The sequence below is a fragment of the Theobroma umbraticum genome, unplaced genomic scaffold (assembly GCF_002168275.2).
Source record: "Theobroma umbraticum cultivar Fairchild unplaced genomic scaffold, ASM216827v3 scaffold_50.0, whole genome shotgun sequence".
NCBI classification, from domain to species: domain Eukaryota; kingdom Viridiplantae; phylum Streptophyta; class Magnoliopsida; order Malvales; family Malvaceae; genus Theobroma; species Theobroma umbraticum.
Genome location: NW_018397261.1, coordinates 3,470,584 through 3,486,129, shown reverse-complemented (window position 1 = coordinate 3,486,129; position 15,546 = coordinate 3,470,584). Strand labels below are relative to the sequence as shown.

Sequence of the window (15,546 nt, the reverse complement as noted above, 5' to 3'; positions counted from 1 at the left end):
CAACTGACGCCACGAATGCTATCCGTTCATCACTCCAACAATCCACAGATGGTCAAACTTTGATCTTGTCGGACGGTTGGAAACTGAGAGTCGATCAGTGATTCAACCCATCTCCCATCCTTTTTCTAGCGGCCCCCGCGTTAATCTTTCAGTTTCCACGTTAAACCTCGTTTCAAAATCCTCTCTTGAAAATTTTCTACCTCGATTCGCTGTAGATCCAACTCTGCACCACCGAGTTGAGCCATTCAACTCCTCGCGAGTTGGCGTCTCTGTTTCTTTTTCCTTTTTATTTTTTTCCCCTTAGCCGGTTTTCTTTCTTAATTTTTCACTCTTCTATGTAAAAGCCTAGGGTTTTTATTTGAATTTCTATATTGGATTTGGAAGATTCTTGAGATTCCATGGCTAGGGCTTATAGAAACTGGGAGAGACTGGTGCGAGCTACCTTGGACAGAGAGCAGCTCAGAAATGTGGGTCAAGGTCATGAGAGAACACCGAGTGGAATCGCCGGTGCGGTCCCACTCCCACCTTCTCTCGGTCGCGCCACTAACATCGACGCCATCCTTCAGGCTGCCGATGAGATCCAAGCCGAGGACCCTAACATTGCTAGGATACGTAAGTCTTTTCCTTTTTTTCTGCCTCATTTTCTTGGCTCTAGTGCATCATGGAGGTTACTTAATCGTGTGTCTGATGCTAGTATAAGTTATATACTTATCGAGTGAAAGGGCTTGAATGGGTTTTTGAGAATATACTTTTGGTGTTTGATTATGTTAAGTGCGGTGGATGTTTGAGCTTGTTTGCTCGAACTGTTAATTTGTTTGAATAGATAGTTAGATACTGTACAAATGATCGAAACCTTCTTGAGTTTCTTTAGCGGTTGTGTTGTTTCTCGCTTTGTGTGTTTGGTTAACGAAATACTAGTGCGAATAGACTATGTCTGGCCGAGCTAACTTCATGGGATCTTTTTTAATGGATGTTTTTTTGGTTTGAATGTACTGATTATACATGATTGCATATTTTGATTTAGAATCAGCAATAGCAGGACACTTGTACTACAGAACAAAAATAGTAGAAGCTTGCTTGTGATGGCAACTTCTGTGTCATAGAAATGGCTATTACAGGTTAATATGATTCAGATTGAATGATCTTATGGTCTTAGCAAGTTTTTATATAACTTCGACACTGTGGTATTTCTCCAGCTTTTGTTTTTATAGAGAGTTTCTTATATTTTTTTCCCCTAAAAATGTTACTTAATAATTTTTCTCATTATAGTGGACTTCGGCTTATTTCAATTTCTAAGTGATAGAGATATTTGTGGGTACCCTGCACATTTGTTTAATTACATTTCTGAATCCAAATTTATTTTTGTATTGATTATATGTTTGTATTCTTTCAATTCCAGTTTGTGAGCAGGCATATGGTATGGCCCAAAATTTGGATCCAAACAGTGAGGGTAGAGGTGTACTTCAGTTCAAGACTGGTTTGATGTCTGTAATTAAGGTACTATTAAATAAGCTTTGGATGTTATGTGTATTTTACCATAGAATGAAGTTTTGTTTATAATTAATACATCTAGTTTACAATGATTTTCCACAATCAGTGGCTCTATCTTAGGCTTCTGAGTAGTGGTATTGTTATATGTTGGTATGAGTTATGTTTATTACTTATCAGTATAAGATCCTTCTCAGATAACATTTTTTTGCAATTTGCCATTATGTTGACTTCCTTGGTGTTCTGAACCCCCCTCCTTTTTAACCTTAAGACTTTGCTTCTCATCAAAAGAGTAAAGTATCTTTGCCATGTTGTTCTGATTCATTGCCATAATTCCATTTCTAATATCTATAGTTAATTGCATCTATCTTCATTTGGGGCAATTACTTGTTTGTCTAGAAACCATGAAAGGTCTAAAGTTGTTGAGATATAAGATTTTAACATTCTATGAAATAGGATCTAGGTGGTAAAACCTTAGCATATGATATGCTCTAATGTTCTTCTCTGCTATTTTTGCTCCAGTTTATGTTTAGCAAGTTGCTCTATCCTTGGTTCTTGTTCATTAATTATTGTCTATTCTATTTGGGCTTGGATTATATCATATGTGCATGTGCAATCATGTCTGTGAGTCAGTATGTCCGATTTGATATTGATATGCATTTTCTTCATCTACAATTTAACAAATACTTCTAAATTTCTGAACCTTGGGTGTATTTCCAATCATTTTACTTGCAAATTCTTAATTTTGGTTCATGTTCATATTTCCTGCAGCAAAAACTTGCCAAAAGGGATGGTGGCCGAATAGATCGTAATCGTGATATTGAACATTTGTGGGAGTTCTACCAGCTTTATAAGAGACGGCATAGAGTGGATGATATCCAAAGAGAAGAACAAAGATGGCGGGAATCTGGGACCTTCTCCACTAGTGTGGGAGAGTATGGGTAACTTATGCCACTCTATTAGTTTCCTTGTTATTAAATTTCCTCATGTCTGCATATATTTTTGGCAATATATAAGTTCTAGAATTGGGTACGGTATTCTCTTTTTTCAAACAACTGGTCATGAATTAGAATATCTTTGGTGTAACTTAATACTATTATATGAATTGTGTATCATACTTAATGATTGATCTCAGGGTTCAGTGTATGGAAACTATTGTCAATTAGTATTTAAACAAGGTCAGAGGGAAGGTTTAAAAACTTTGGAGTTGGTAATTCAACATAGGATATTAAATAGTTACCTCCTTGTTTAAATATAGTACGGGAGCTCAGCTCCCACATTCTCGTTGGACTTATGTAGCATCTATCTGTCCATTAAATTTTTGTCATGGCTAGGTTTCTTCTTTTCTGTTGAAATCTTTTCGTTTCATGATTTTTATTATTGTAAATTTTCTGTTGTGAAATCTCTAGTGCTTTAGGAATGAAGAAGGTCCTTGCTACTCTGAGCGCCTTGGTGGAGGTCATGGAGGCTCTTAGCAAAGATGCAGAACCTGATGGGGTTGGAAGGCTTATTAAGGAGGAGGTACATGTGATTAACAACCACTTAATGTGGGCTTCTAGTGAGCATCTTGGATATTTTCATTAGTTGTCATTATGCCTTGCAACTATATTATGCAATTGCAGTTTACGCTTTCAGGACGCTCTACATGCAGCTTATAGTGTGTCGAATGGAACTTCCTAGGCTGATTGGTTTTTATTTATCAGATGTTTGCCAGGAAACTGTTACTAACAACATGGCACTGGTTCTTTGCATTGACCTCACGTTTTAGACAAATTTATTCTTAGAATAAGGCGTGGTCAGTCTTTATTTGGTTGAAAAGTATATTATATTTTCTGTGTTTTTTTCAGTTGCGAAGAATTAGAAATGCTGATGCAACTATATCTGGTGAACTCATGGCCTACAACATTGTTCCCTTAGAAGCACCATCATTCACTAATGCTATTGGAATTTTCCCTGAAGTAAGTCTAATCTTTAATCAGTTAAGCTACTTCCTTTTCTCCCAATGTTCATTAGAACCTCCTATTAAATTGGTGATCTAGAAGTTTTATAGTTACAAATATGTTGTTGCTTTATTTATGGTCTGAACTATATTTACATTCAAAAATGTTTCCTGTGCTAATTTGTATTCTGCTGTGTGTATTGTTTGGTTAAATCTACAAATGGATCAATTTCTTTATGTTAATCTTACCAGGTTAGAGGTGCAATATCTGCAATCAGATACACTGAACATTTTCCTAGGCTTCCATCAAATTTTGAGATTTCTGTACCGCGGGATCCAGACATGTTTGATCTTCTGGATTATGTGTTTGGTTTTCAGGTTTGTGTCTTTGTATACACAACACGCAATGTATTGCAATGCATATTGAATTGTGGGTGAAAATTGCAATATCTGTAGAATTATTCTTGCTATTTCTATTATTTTCATTTCCACTGTGGCTCGGTAGCATGTTATGTATTGTTTTTTACTTGTCTTCTTTAGTGTATTTCCCCCTTTCCCTCATTGTGTATTTAATTGTTCATGAAAATCTTGTGTGCATGAAAGTTGTCATGTTATTCTAAAACTCTCATAAATCAAGAGTTGTAAATTTTTTTTTTTTGGGACACGGCATTCTTTATTTGCTGGGCCTTTGCTACAGTTGTCTGGAAACTTATTTCTAACTTCTGACTGCTATTGTGGAATTGGCTGGTGGGATGCCCTTTGACATGACCAGTTGTGTCGGCAGTGTTTGGGGCCTTTGAGCCACATATGTCTGAAGTGGAAGTAGAAGGTTAACGTGATTTTCTAGCTGATATTGTTATCACTTAATGCGAAGCATGGGCATGGCCACTTGATCTGAGAATGCTGTGCAGTTTTCACATATACTCCTATAATTGATCCTTTATACTGTGTATGTTAAATTAACCATTCCAACATATTATGTTCTTTTTTGGGTACATATTCGAACTTATTGTTTTTGTATGATAAATCATGGTGATGAAGTAGATGACCAATTCGGCTTTATGATTTATTGTTGGATGGGTAGAATGCATTACAAACTTAGTGTGTCTTTTGTAGAAGGATGTTCATGTTCATTATAACCTGGACTGTTAAGAAATATTGAAGTATTGACTGATATGTATTTATGTATGCTATGAATTTTAACAAAGTGTTTGATATTTCATCTATTCCACCATCAGTCGATCACCATCTTTCCAATTATTCTCTGATGATTAACTTGAATGTTTCATTTTTTTTTCCGCAGAAAGATAATGTACGGAACCAGCGTGAGAATGTTGTTCTTACTCTAGCAAATGCACAATCTCGACTTGGCACACCTGTCCAAGCTGATCCAGTAAGTTCTTTAGATAATCTATGTCACTATTTGATTAGGTATCTTTGTATCCCCTTTTTATTGTCCTTTTTCTTTCAAAAGAATATAAAAGAGGCTTTTGGTTCTGTGTTTTTCCTTTCTTTGTTGGTCATTTCTCTTGTTCAAATATTGATTCATACAATCAGAATATCATTGCCTTTATAGCACACAGCACACTTGTTGTTACTGGATTTTTGAAGGATACCCCTGATGTAGCTGCCTTTGCTCTAAAGCATCAAATTCTATTTGCATGTTAGGGGCAATGGGATGCTTAGCTTTTCAATATCCTTGAAAACTGAACCTTAATAGGTTGACTTTCTACCGAAAAGCGTCTTAACTCTTACTGGCTAATTATTGGAGATTGTTGAGCTGATTACATGCGAGCATGCTAATTTTTATGCATTGCAAAGGTTTTTTTTTGTAATCTGGATCGCTAGATTTTTAGGGTTGTTATTTCACTGTTAAGTGGTCATTGTTGATTTTTTTTTTTAATGAAGTTATAGAATTTGTTAAATCCTATTTTTGTGGATTGAGTGCCCTAGAAGCACTTAAGCTCACCCTAATTTACCAAAAAGCATCTTAAACGAGGGATAGGAAGAATTGGTTTAGATACTCTGTTAGGCTCGGTATTGCTTTGCTCAGTTTGGATCTACTAATCTTGTTTGTGTTGTGTTCTTGCTATTGTTTTTAGTTGTGCATTTTAAAGAACCTGGAGTTAGCTGATGAAATCCTTTTTGTTATTTATTATGTTTCAATCTTTCCAGAAAATTGATGAGAAGGCAATTAATGAGGTTTTCTTGAAAGTGCTGGATAACTACATCAAATGGTGCAAATACTTGCGGATACGGCTGGCGTGGAATAGGTTGCTACTGCAACCTTGAAACAGTTCAATTCTTTGTGTACTGATACACTTTAGTACTTTTCATTTATTTTACTAGTTTGAATCTTAACTTTGTGTCCTGCAGTTTGGAAGCAATTAATAGAGACAGGAAGCTCTTTCTGGTTTCATTATACTTACTCATATGGGGTGAAGCTGCAAATGTCCGTTTTCTTCCTGAGTGCATTTGCTATATATTCCACCATGTGAGTTTGTTCGAACTCCATTGATGCTATTTAATTTGTATCTATCATGTGCTTTTTTTTGGCCATAATACAGAAAAGGATTTTATCTTCGCATGATAAACTAGTATTGATTGCCATTTAATTAAGGAAGTTGTAATTTGCCATGCAGCTATTTATATTATTGTTTCTTACTGTATGAAATCACTGTTTCCATTTTTGGATTTGGAGTGGAACAACTCTTGCAGCAGTTTGTGATTCTGTCTACTTTTCTGAAAATTGAGTGGATTTAAATTCTGTTTACCATCAGTTTGAAAAGCTAGCAGAGTGCTTTGCTCTCTCTCTTTCTCTTGGTTCAAATGATATTAGAGAAAGTGAGGAGAGTTTGTCAAAATTTTGAAGTAAATATTAATTTATTTATTCAAATTTTACTTTCTGATTGCTCACGGGGCAATGTTATTATTTTTGGTTTCCAGATGGCAAAAGAGTTGGATGCAATATTGGATCATGGAGAAGCTAATCCTGCTCAGAGCTGCACAGCTGAGGGTGGTTACGTGTCCTTCCTTGAGCAAATCATATGTCCTATATATGATACGATGGCAGCGGTCAGTTCTTTCTGTACTGTCTATCCATCCTCTTATTGTTATTGATCATGTTAATGTTTGCAGTGCATATATGCTAACCTGGTTATGAAAGTTGTCTTTAGTGCTTCCATTGAGCTTGGCCAGTGCTCTTTGCTTTTTACTATTTTCGTTTTCAATCATGTATGTGTGTTCTTTGTCTTTTATCTCTAGAATTAGTGCTGTCCCTGACTATGAATTATTCTGGGATTCTTGCTTTCTTAGAAAAATTCATCATGAGGTTACTCTTAACACTAAACCTGATTACATCTGACTTTCCTTTTGATAAACATGCTCTAAATGTTTTTGTTTGTAATATTTAATATGATTTTATTGTTATTTGTTCAGGAAGCAGCTAGAAACAGTAATGGGAAAGCTGCACATTCATCATGGCGGAATTACGACGATTTCAATGAATACTTTTGGTTTGTTGCTCTGTCTCTTTAAGGATATGAATTGCTATGAAGTTTGGCACATTGGTATGCAGTTTTTCTAATTTTGTTCTCATTTATAATATATATGTATATATATTTATATGTACAGGTCACCTGCTTGCTTTGAATTGAGCTGGCCCATGAGAAGGGATTCTCCATTTCTGATGAAGCCTAAAAAGTGGAAAAGGGTAAGTTCTGCTGATGATTTCTGACCGAAACTTCTCCCTATATGTTTTGTTCTTTAAACCTTTTATTTTCCTTAAAATTTCTTATAAGTCTACATACTGGAATTTTAAATCTTAATATGGAGCAAAATGAATTCATGACAGTTGTAGAGAGTAGGAGATGCATTATATGGAAACTATAGAAATTATAGTTGTATTTCTGGTATAAAGGTTTAAGCTACTTACTGATATTACTCAGAATATGGTTCTGAATGGAGTATAATGGTGAAATATGATTGATGTAGTATACCCCATGCACTAGGAAAAGTCATTGCTGTTGTTTGCTAATTTGATGAGGGGTTGAATTTCTGTATTAAATTTACGTTTTAAGGGGATGAATCTGTGAAAGCTGTTGTTCTCTGCAAATTGAATTATTAAATTCAACTTGTTTTCTCAATTATGTTTGTAGGTTTAAAAAAATGAGATATTAATCTTTCAGTTGTAAACATTCTGATAATCCTTAGCATGCAGTAACTCCTTCTGCTCCTGCTGTTGCTTCACTGATTTATGTTGGATCTTGTATTGTCATCCTTTACTGTGACTATCAACTCATAATAGCCCTTTGCCTGTCATAGCATTTTGGTGCTGAATCTCCTTTGCTGTGCAAACAGAAGGTGAAGAAAAAACTAAAGAACTGCCAAAAACACTCTTTTTGTTTTCTAATCTTAGGGGTTTTTTTTACCTCTGCAGACTCATCATATCCCCATTGTGTACTGGATTATTGTTTCATTGGGCAGTTTTTTTCCCCTTTTCCATTTTATTACAAAATAGGCAATGCATGAGTATTGGTTATATGATTTTTAAATGCTCTTTAATGGTTCTATAAATCTTTCTTGTTGGATGGTATGTATTTATGTTTTATTATCTTTTTATCTTTTTTACATTGTGTTTGGTGTGAGTTATGAGACTAAATTTAATTTTATATACATCTATTGTTTGTACTTTTGGTTCATTCTGATATATTGTGAACAATGCATATTTTAGCAATCAGATAGTTAATGTGCCTTTAGTTGCAAACAATTATTTGAATAGATATTGATATCGTTGTTTCTTCTATTTTTCTTACTTTGAGTTTGCAGACCGGTAAAAGCACCTTTGTAGAGCATCGAACATTCCTTCACTTGTATCGAAGTTTCCATCGTCTTTGGATCTTTCTGGTTTTGATGTTCCAGGTAGGTTTTCTGCTTGCTTATATAACTTCTTGTTGATGTTGCTTGTAGTTTGTTCATCTTGAGTAGAAAATTTTGTTGATTGCTTATTCCTGCAGACATTGACAATTATAGCATTCAGAAGAGGGCATATTAATTTGGATACCTTCAAGATATTACTTAGTGTTGGACCTACATTTGCTATTATGAACTTCATAGAGAGTAAGTTGTTGGCTCTTTTGGATGTGCATCTGCAATTATTACAAAATATCTCTTGTTTGCATGCCTTTTTTATTTTTAAATTCTCTTGTAATTTGGATTGTTTGCATGACCTGCTTATGTTTGGGCTTAACCATGTGTTCATTTGGTTATTTTTCTGCTTGATTAGGTTGTTTAGATGTCCTGCTCATGTTTGGGGCTTACACCACTGCGAGAGGAATGGCCATTTCCAGGCTGGTTATACGATTTTTTTGGTGTGGCTTGGCCTCTGTGTTTGTAACCTATGTTTATGTGTAAGTCCGTGATATCAAATCTTGATTGAAATGATCTCTCTCTTGTTGCTAGTATCAGTTATACGTTTGCATCCTACTTATATCTTCTTTTTTTTACTTACATGCAGGAAAGTTTTGGAGGAAAGAAATGATCGGAACTCTAATTCCTTCTATTTTCGGATATATATACTTGTATTGGGTGTGTACGCAGCCTTGCGTGTGGTTCTTGGCTTGTTACTGAAGTTTCCTGCATGTCATGCCCTCTCTGAAATGTCTGATCAATCATTCTTCCAGTTTTTTAAATGGATTTATCAGGTTTGTTCACTGTTTTTTACCTAGTTGAGATGACCAAATGATTATGGAATGGATGCTTATTTAATTTTATACAATAATTTTCACATTTCAGGAGCGATATTATGTTGGGCGTGGACTTTATGAAAGGATGTCTGACTATTTCAGGTTTATTTTTATGCTTTATTAAAATCAGGAATTTTTTACCTAATGTGATCATTTAACATGCTTGCTCTGTTGATTTTATCTATTACATCATCAGTTTGTCTTGTTTTGTGAACAAAAGATTTTATACAGCTCCTTTTCTTGATTTTTCGTGGGATGTTTTTTACTTTTGGTTTTCTGTGGTGCCTTTAACAATGTAAATTTATCATTACTTTGGCTGAAACTGATGCAATGATTTTGTTTGCCCTGTTCATTTGGAGTTTATATTGATCACTATATGGCTGTGGATGTCCTTAGTAAATTGCTGGTCAACAAAATTTTCATCATTTATATATACGTTTTGCAATGTATGATGTTGGCTATGTTTTTCTGTCAATTTCTGATGTTGCTTTGATCATTTAAAGAAGGCCTCTAATAATTATCTGTGTGAGTGCTTTACCCCCCTTAATTTTGTTCTTCATTGCTGCAGATATGTCCTATTCTGGTTGGTAATATTTCTTTGTAAATTCACATTTGCTTACTTTCTCCAGGCAAGTGATTTAGTTGGTATCTCTCCTTCTTTTGCTATAGAGTTTGTGTAGTGTATGGTAGACAGCTTTCAAGTCTGTTGATCTAAATATCTGACGCTAGTTATGTTTGATCTTTACTGAATTACAGATTAGGCCACTTGTCTCACCTACAAATGCCATTCTCGATCTTCCAGATTTGTCGTACTCTTGGCATGATTTTGTCTCGAAGAGTATGTTCATCATCCATTTGTTTTTTGGTGGCTTGGTTTTCTAAAGCTCCACCTTTAGATTACTAGAAGCTTATTTGGCACTGTTTTTAAAGACTGTTTTGTATTACGTAAAAGTTTTGCTATTACAGGGTTAGGAAGATGAAAATTAAATTATCTCACAAACTTAATTGCTTAATTGTATAAATTAGAGAGTCTAATTAGGTGAATAAGTGGTTAAAATCACTGGAGGGATTTTGAATGTGATCTTTTTTGTCTAGCCCGTATGGAAATGTAAAATTGACTATATGCCTCAAAATTTTAAATTAGACTTGGCCTCTGCTACTGTGAAAAGATAAAATTTACATTTAATGTGTCCTCAGGCTGCATGTCTCATGCATTCAACCCATATATTTGTGGTCTACGACCAATGATTAGGTCCAATCCATAAATGTTTTATCATTATATATTTGGGTCATATCTTATCTAGGTTTAGCCACATGGTAACATATATGGTTGTATTTCATGGGCCTCAATGTTCTCTTTGGCTGTTCGAATTCCAGGTTATAAATGAATATACAAATAGTTCTTCTATGATCTTTTATTTTATTTGAAGTTCTAACTACTTTTCATGTTTCATTGAGGTGTACCTCCTTCAGATTAAAGTTTATGTGTTATTAATCTGTCTTGTAATATTTTTCCACAGACAATAATAACGCCTTGACTATTGCTAGCCTGTGGGCTCCTGTTATCGCTGTGAGTACATTTCTGTTTTAAGCTTATGCACCTGCCATTGGAACTTGGCATTGACTGACGAAATATATTCTATATATGTACCTAATTGAACATGGAACATTGTTAAAAACAAGTAGGTCAATGGTTCATCTTAAATGCTGTGTACTTGGGCTTGTGCCTGAGTTTTCTTGCTTGTCCCAGTCTATGGGCTTTCTTCTTTTCACCTGATTATTTTCAAAGAGCCTTATTTATTATGAAAAAATTTGGACAAGTGTCATGTATTTAACTTGTCAACCATAAGGCATTCTTTTTTTCTCCACCTTTTCTCCAGATTTATATAATGGACATTCACATATGGTACACTTTATTGTCGGCAATTGTTGGTGGTGTGATGGGTGCACGGGCTCGGTTAGGCGAGGTATTAAACTGGCATTATTCTTTTTTCTTCAGAATAATCTATAAGCCTGATCTCTTTTCTTATTATTCTTACTATTGCTAAATGTTGCTTTTATCACAGATACGCTCGACTGAAATGATGCATAAGCGTTTTGAGAGCTTCCCAGAAGCCTTTGCCAAGAATCTTGTTTCGCCTCAAGCAAAGAGGTAATTGTTTACATCTTGGCAATTTTAAATATAAGGCTTTAGGCTCAAATGTAGGAGTACCAGATTTTATGACCCTTTGTTGAATCTCATCATTCATGCCTTTAATTCTCTCTCTCTCTTTTTTCTTTCATTTTTGTTCCTCAAGTGTATTTTTGGAGATAGGATGTGGATATTTATTAATACTTATGTCCTGTGTCATATATGTTTAGAGATATGAATCTCTATGGATATATGAATCACTATGGATATAAGATTCAGCCAAGTATAAAGTAAATGGCATATTGGCTTGTTAAAAAACAGAAGGGGAGTAGAGATAATGATATATGAAATATTGTTAGGTCTCTCCTAATTGTTTTGGAGACTATGTTCCGGAGTTAATAAACGAGAATTTAATGCTGAGAAATGAAGGGGCATAAAATAAAGAAGAAAAAAAAGGGGCTAACCTTAATTTATTCTCTCTCTCCCCCCTTGACTTGCTGCTCCTTGTTTCTCTTGCTTGTCAACTTGGTACTCATCTGGAATGGTTGAAAAATGACTAGATGTCATCTCTGGCCGTTCCAGCCTCCAGGCACTGATGCTGTATTCGACTTTCCAAAATTGAACCAAACCCAAACACCACCACCTCCCTGCCCACCCCCCCCCCCCACACACACACACACAACACACAAAAAAGAGTACTTAGCTTGACAATGAGAGAATATTTTCTGAACTATTTTATGATTTCAGATATTTTTGTGTATTATATATGTGTATTCCCTGTAAATCTCGTTTTAACTTTTTCCCCCCTGTTTGTACTTCTGCAGGATGCCATTAGACAGACAAGCACCTGAGGTGGGTCATGTATCTATATTTCTTCACTTATTCTAATTTTCTAAATTCATTAATGTGATTGTGTCTTCGCAAATTTTCACTCTCGGCAGAACCTTGATTGATTAGATTGTCTTTGTGTGCAAGTGAATCTTTTAGGGTGAGTTGATGAAGGTTTATCCGTGAATGATAACTTAGATCAATAACTGGTCAATTGCTAATGTAGGAATAATTAAGTGGTACCAGCATGATAACTTTGTAAATTTTGGGTTTTGAGTCTATTTAAAACTTTCAAAGATCTTTTCCACGTCGTACGTTCACAATATTGGCATTTGGTTAACCTGATCACTCCATATTAACCTTCATTGGAGCTGGACAAAAACTCGCTAATTGAGGCCTCCTTATATCTGGCCAACACAAAAAATTCTTGAAGTTGATATTGTGAAGGTCCATCCCTGCACTGAAAATCATGCCGAAATGAGAGAGAGTAACTCCGCACATGAAAAGACACATTAGCCGACTTTCACCAGCCTTTTCTAATTCACTTCCAACCACTAGCACTGTGAGTTGCTACCCTTCTCAGATATCCAACCTATTTGTTTGTCTTCACATGGAGCAACAATGACAAAAACTCGAAAGATGGTCTTTTTTCACAATAAATCACCCAGTATATGCATATGCTTCCTTCTACATATGGTCTGCTTGAAAAGTTTTTATAATTCTGACTGCTATACTATTTCTTCCTAGGGTTATGCTGTCTCAAAGTGTTAGACTTTTTAACAAATGAACTTTTTTGTAGTAAGAATGTCTTTATTATTGTTGGCTTTGTGCATTTTGATTGAGCAGGTTTCTCAGGAAACAAACAAGACACATGCAGCTCTATTTTCTCCGTTTTGGAATGAGATAATCAAAAGCTTGCGTGAAGAAGACTATATCAGCAACAGGTAAATTATTAGTTGGGCTTTATTATTATCATGCTGGTTATGTTCTTTTTGAGATTGGTACTAATTGGTCAATCTGCAACTTTTTATATTTTAAGGGAGATGGACTTGCTTTTAATTCCCAGCAACAGGGGAAGTCTAAAATTAGTTCAGTGGCCTTTGTTTCTTCTGAGCAGTAAGGTGTGACCTATTAAACTTTTTCTAAACAAATAACTCCTGAAAGACTTTGGTTCTATACTAATTTCTCTCACGTTCATGGGCAATAAATTTTCAGATCTTATTGGCCATTGATCTGGCTATTGACTGCAAGGATACACAGGCTGATCTTTGGAATAGAATATGCAAGGATGAATATATGGCATATGCAGTTCAGGAGTGCTATTACAGTATTGAAAAAATTTTACATTCCTTGGTTGATGGTGAAGGGAGACTCTGGTATGTCTTTGCAGCTGCATGCTTCTTTTTATAAGTTGATGTCTTATCTTATTAGGGATTACAATTAAGAGCTTACCCGCAATTACTTGGCTTGCCCTTTACCTGCATCCTTGTTTATGATAGGGTTGAAAGGATATACCGTGAGATCAATAATAGCATCTCGGAAGGTTCACTTGTCATAACCTTGTTTCTGAAGAAGCTTCCTCTGGTTCTGCAAAAATTGACTGCCTTGCTTGGGCTGGTAATACTAAAAACTATTTGCATCATTTTGCTATTCCAATCACTGCTGCTAAAATTTATGTTACAATATGTGAGCCATCTCTGTGTCTTTTTCTGTTCTTTTACTTCTCGCCCTTTTCCTTTTTCTTTGTCTTTCCCACCATTGAAGTGGTATTTTGGTGTTATTAATCTTTTTCTTTAATAGTATTAATATATTTGCAGTTTGTCAGGTATTGCAGCATAATTTGTTTGATTGCTCTTTTAATTTTTGTCTATTGGTATACCAATCACAAGGCAATATTACAATGTCAATGTCCCTTCATAATCAGATATTGTGCATAATTAATTGATTTTCAATGTGCCTGTAGCTAATATGTAGTGAAGTCTGTAAAGTTGTACATCATGCTCTTTTTGTAGTTTAACATATTCTGATGATAAACCATTGTTTCACTTAGCTAAGGAATGAAAAACCTGAAGAAAAAGGTGCTGCAAATGCTGTGTATCAACTATATGAGTCTGTTTCGCTTTACCTGCTATCGGATGATTTGAGGTAAATTGTCTGATACACAATTTTTGTTAGTATACATAAAGTAATAGTTAAGTAGATTTTCATTTCTGAATTGTTTAGCTTTTAATGTGATACATCAGGGAGCAGCTTGATACATGGAACATTTTGGCAAGAGCAAGAAATGAAGGTCGTCTGTTTTCTAGAATAGAATGGCCCAAGGATCCAGAAATTGTAAGCATCCTTCAAACTTGATAATGCTCTTCCCTTTTCAGCTTACTATTGTTTCTTTACTTGTCCATATTGTCTCTTACAGCGGGAGCAGGTGAAGCGACTGTACCTTCTTCTCACTGTAAAGGAGTCCGCAGCTAACATTCCTAAGAATCTGGAAGCAAGGAGAAGATTGGAGTTTTTCAGTAATTCATTATTTATGGACATGCCTTCAGCAAGGCCAGTTTGTGAAATGATGCCATTTTGGTGTGTTGATGCTAATTTATCAGAAAAACGACTTAGATTTGTTTCTGGAGGATTATCTGTCTATCGAACTAATAAAATATTTGTTTGTTGTTTGAGGATAGTGTCTTCACCCCATACTACAGTGAGACTGTGCTTTATAGCTCCAAAGATTTGCAGGAGGAAAATGAGGATGGAATATCCACTCTTTTCTACCTTCAGAAAATCTTTCCAGGTATATTTCATTTCATTATTATCTAAAGTGATGTCATCTCTTCCTCTCATAATGTTGTTGTCTGTCAATATTTTAACATGTGAACTAAGTCAGACTCTTTCTACTTCCATCCCCCTTTTATTGCTTCTAGAATGAATCTTCAGCTGGTGTTCCTGTATCGTGATAGAATATACATTGCTCTTCCAAATGTTCCTGTTGCATATCAGTTGTGTTGCTGGAGATGTCTTCTAGACCTTCACATTCCATGTTATGTTACTTTTATGGGTCCTTTGTTGTTTACCGAATTGTTGATTATGTTTCAGTATCTCTATGGTTGACGTACTGGGACTTAGTGGCTGGCTGAGAGTAAATTTTGGCAGTGTATGGTACCATGTGATGGTTATCATATTATGAATGTTGAATACCTACAAATCTCGATTCTGTTAGCTTCTTGTTGGGTTCCATCTTAACTGTAGTTTGGCTTAAGTCTGGGTGCACAGCAATAGAAACACCCTTTTCTTTTCCTTATTTGGTTACAATTTCATAAAAGGAGGGAAACAATCATTCTTCCCTTTGCCTCAAAACCCCACATTTCTTATTCCCCCAAATGGGGGAAGAAAAGGGAAAGGCAAGCGGGCAAAATTTTCGT

The 15,546-nt window shown here is 35.3% G+C and overlaps 1 protein-coding gene across 1 annotated transcript in view; it reads left to right on the top strand.

Annotated features, from left to right (window-relative positions):
* The first annotated feature begins 6 nt into the window (after positions 1-6).
* LOC110417756 (callose synthase 10) overlaps positions 7-15,546 on the top strand; it is a 28,037-nt gene continuing 12,497 nt past the window's right edge. Inside the window, exons 1-31 of the mRNA XM_021430270.1 lie at positions 7-612; positions 1,400-1,497; positions 2,260-2,429; positions 2,898-3,009; positions 3,336-3,446; positions 3,680-3,805; positions 4,731-4,820; positions 5,603-5,700; positions 5,804-5,921; positions 6,374-6,502; positions 6,866-6,942; positions 7,061-7,139; positions 8,255-8,347; positions 8,443-8,545; positions 8,712-8,835; positions 8,943-9,129; positions 9,221-9,273; positions 9,740-9,800; positions 9,928-10,009; positions 10,692-10,741; positions 11,052-11,138; positions 11,238-11,323; positions 12,127-12,154; positions 12,977-13,074; positions 13,170-13,251; positions 13,346-13,506; positions 13,630-13,747; positions 14,181-14,275; positions 14,374-14,464; positions 14,547-14,707; positions 14,809-14,918. Coding sequence (XP_021285945.1) covers positions 399-612; positions 1,400-1,497; positions 2,260-2,429; positions 2,898-3,009; positions 3,336-3,446; positions 3,680-3,805; positions 4,731-4,820; positions 5,603-5,700; positions 5,804-5,921; positions 6,374-6,502; positions 6,866-6,942; positions 7,061-7,139; positions 8,255-8,347; positions 8,443-8,545; positions 8,712-8,835; positions 8,943-9,129; positions 9,221-9,273; positions 9,740-9,800; positions 9,928-10,009; positions 10,692-10,741; positions 11,052-11,138; positions 11,238-11,323; positions 12,127-12,154; positions 12,977-13,074; positions 13,170-13,251; positions 13,346-13,506; positions 13,630-13,747; positions 14,181-14,275; positions 14,374-14,464; positions 14,547-14,707; positions 14,809-14,918 — 3,292 coding nt within the window. The 5' untranslated portion in view covers positions 7-398. The remainder of the gene's footprint in view (positions 613-1,399; positions 1,498-2,259; positions 2,430-2,897; positions 3,010-3,335; positions 3,447-3,679; positions 3,806-4,730; positions 4,821-5,602; positions 5,701-5,803; positions 5,922-6,373; positions 6,503-6,865; positions 6,943-7,060; positions 7,140-8,254; positions 8,348-8,442; positions 8,546-8,711; positions 8,836-8,942; positions 9,130-9,220; positions 9,274-9,739; positions 9,801-9,927; positions 10,010-10,691; positions 10,742-11,051; positions 11,139-11,237; positions 11,324-12,126; positions 12,155-12,976; positions 13,075-13,169; positions 13,252-13,345; positions 13,507-13,629; positions 13,748-14,180; positions 14,276-14,373; positions 14,465-14,546; positions 14,708-14,808; positions 14,919-15,546) is intronic.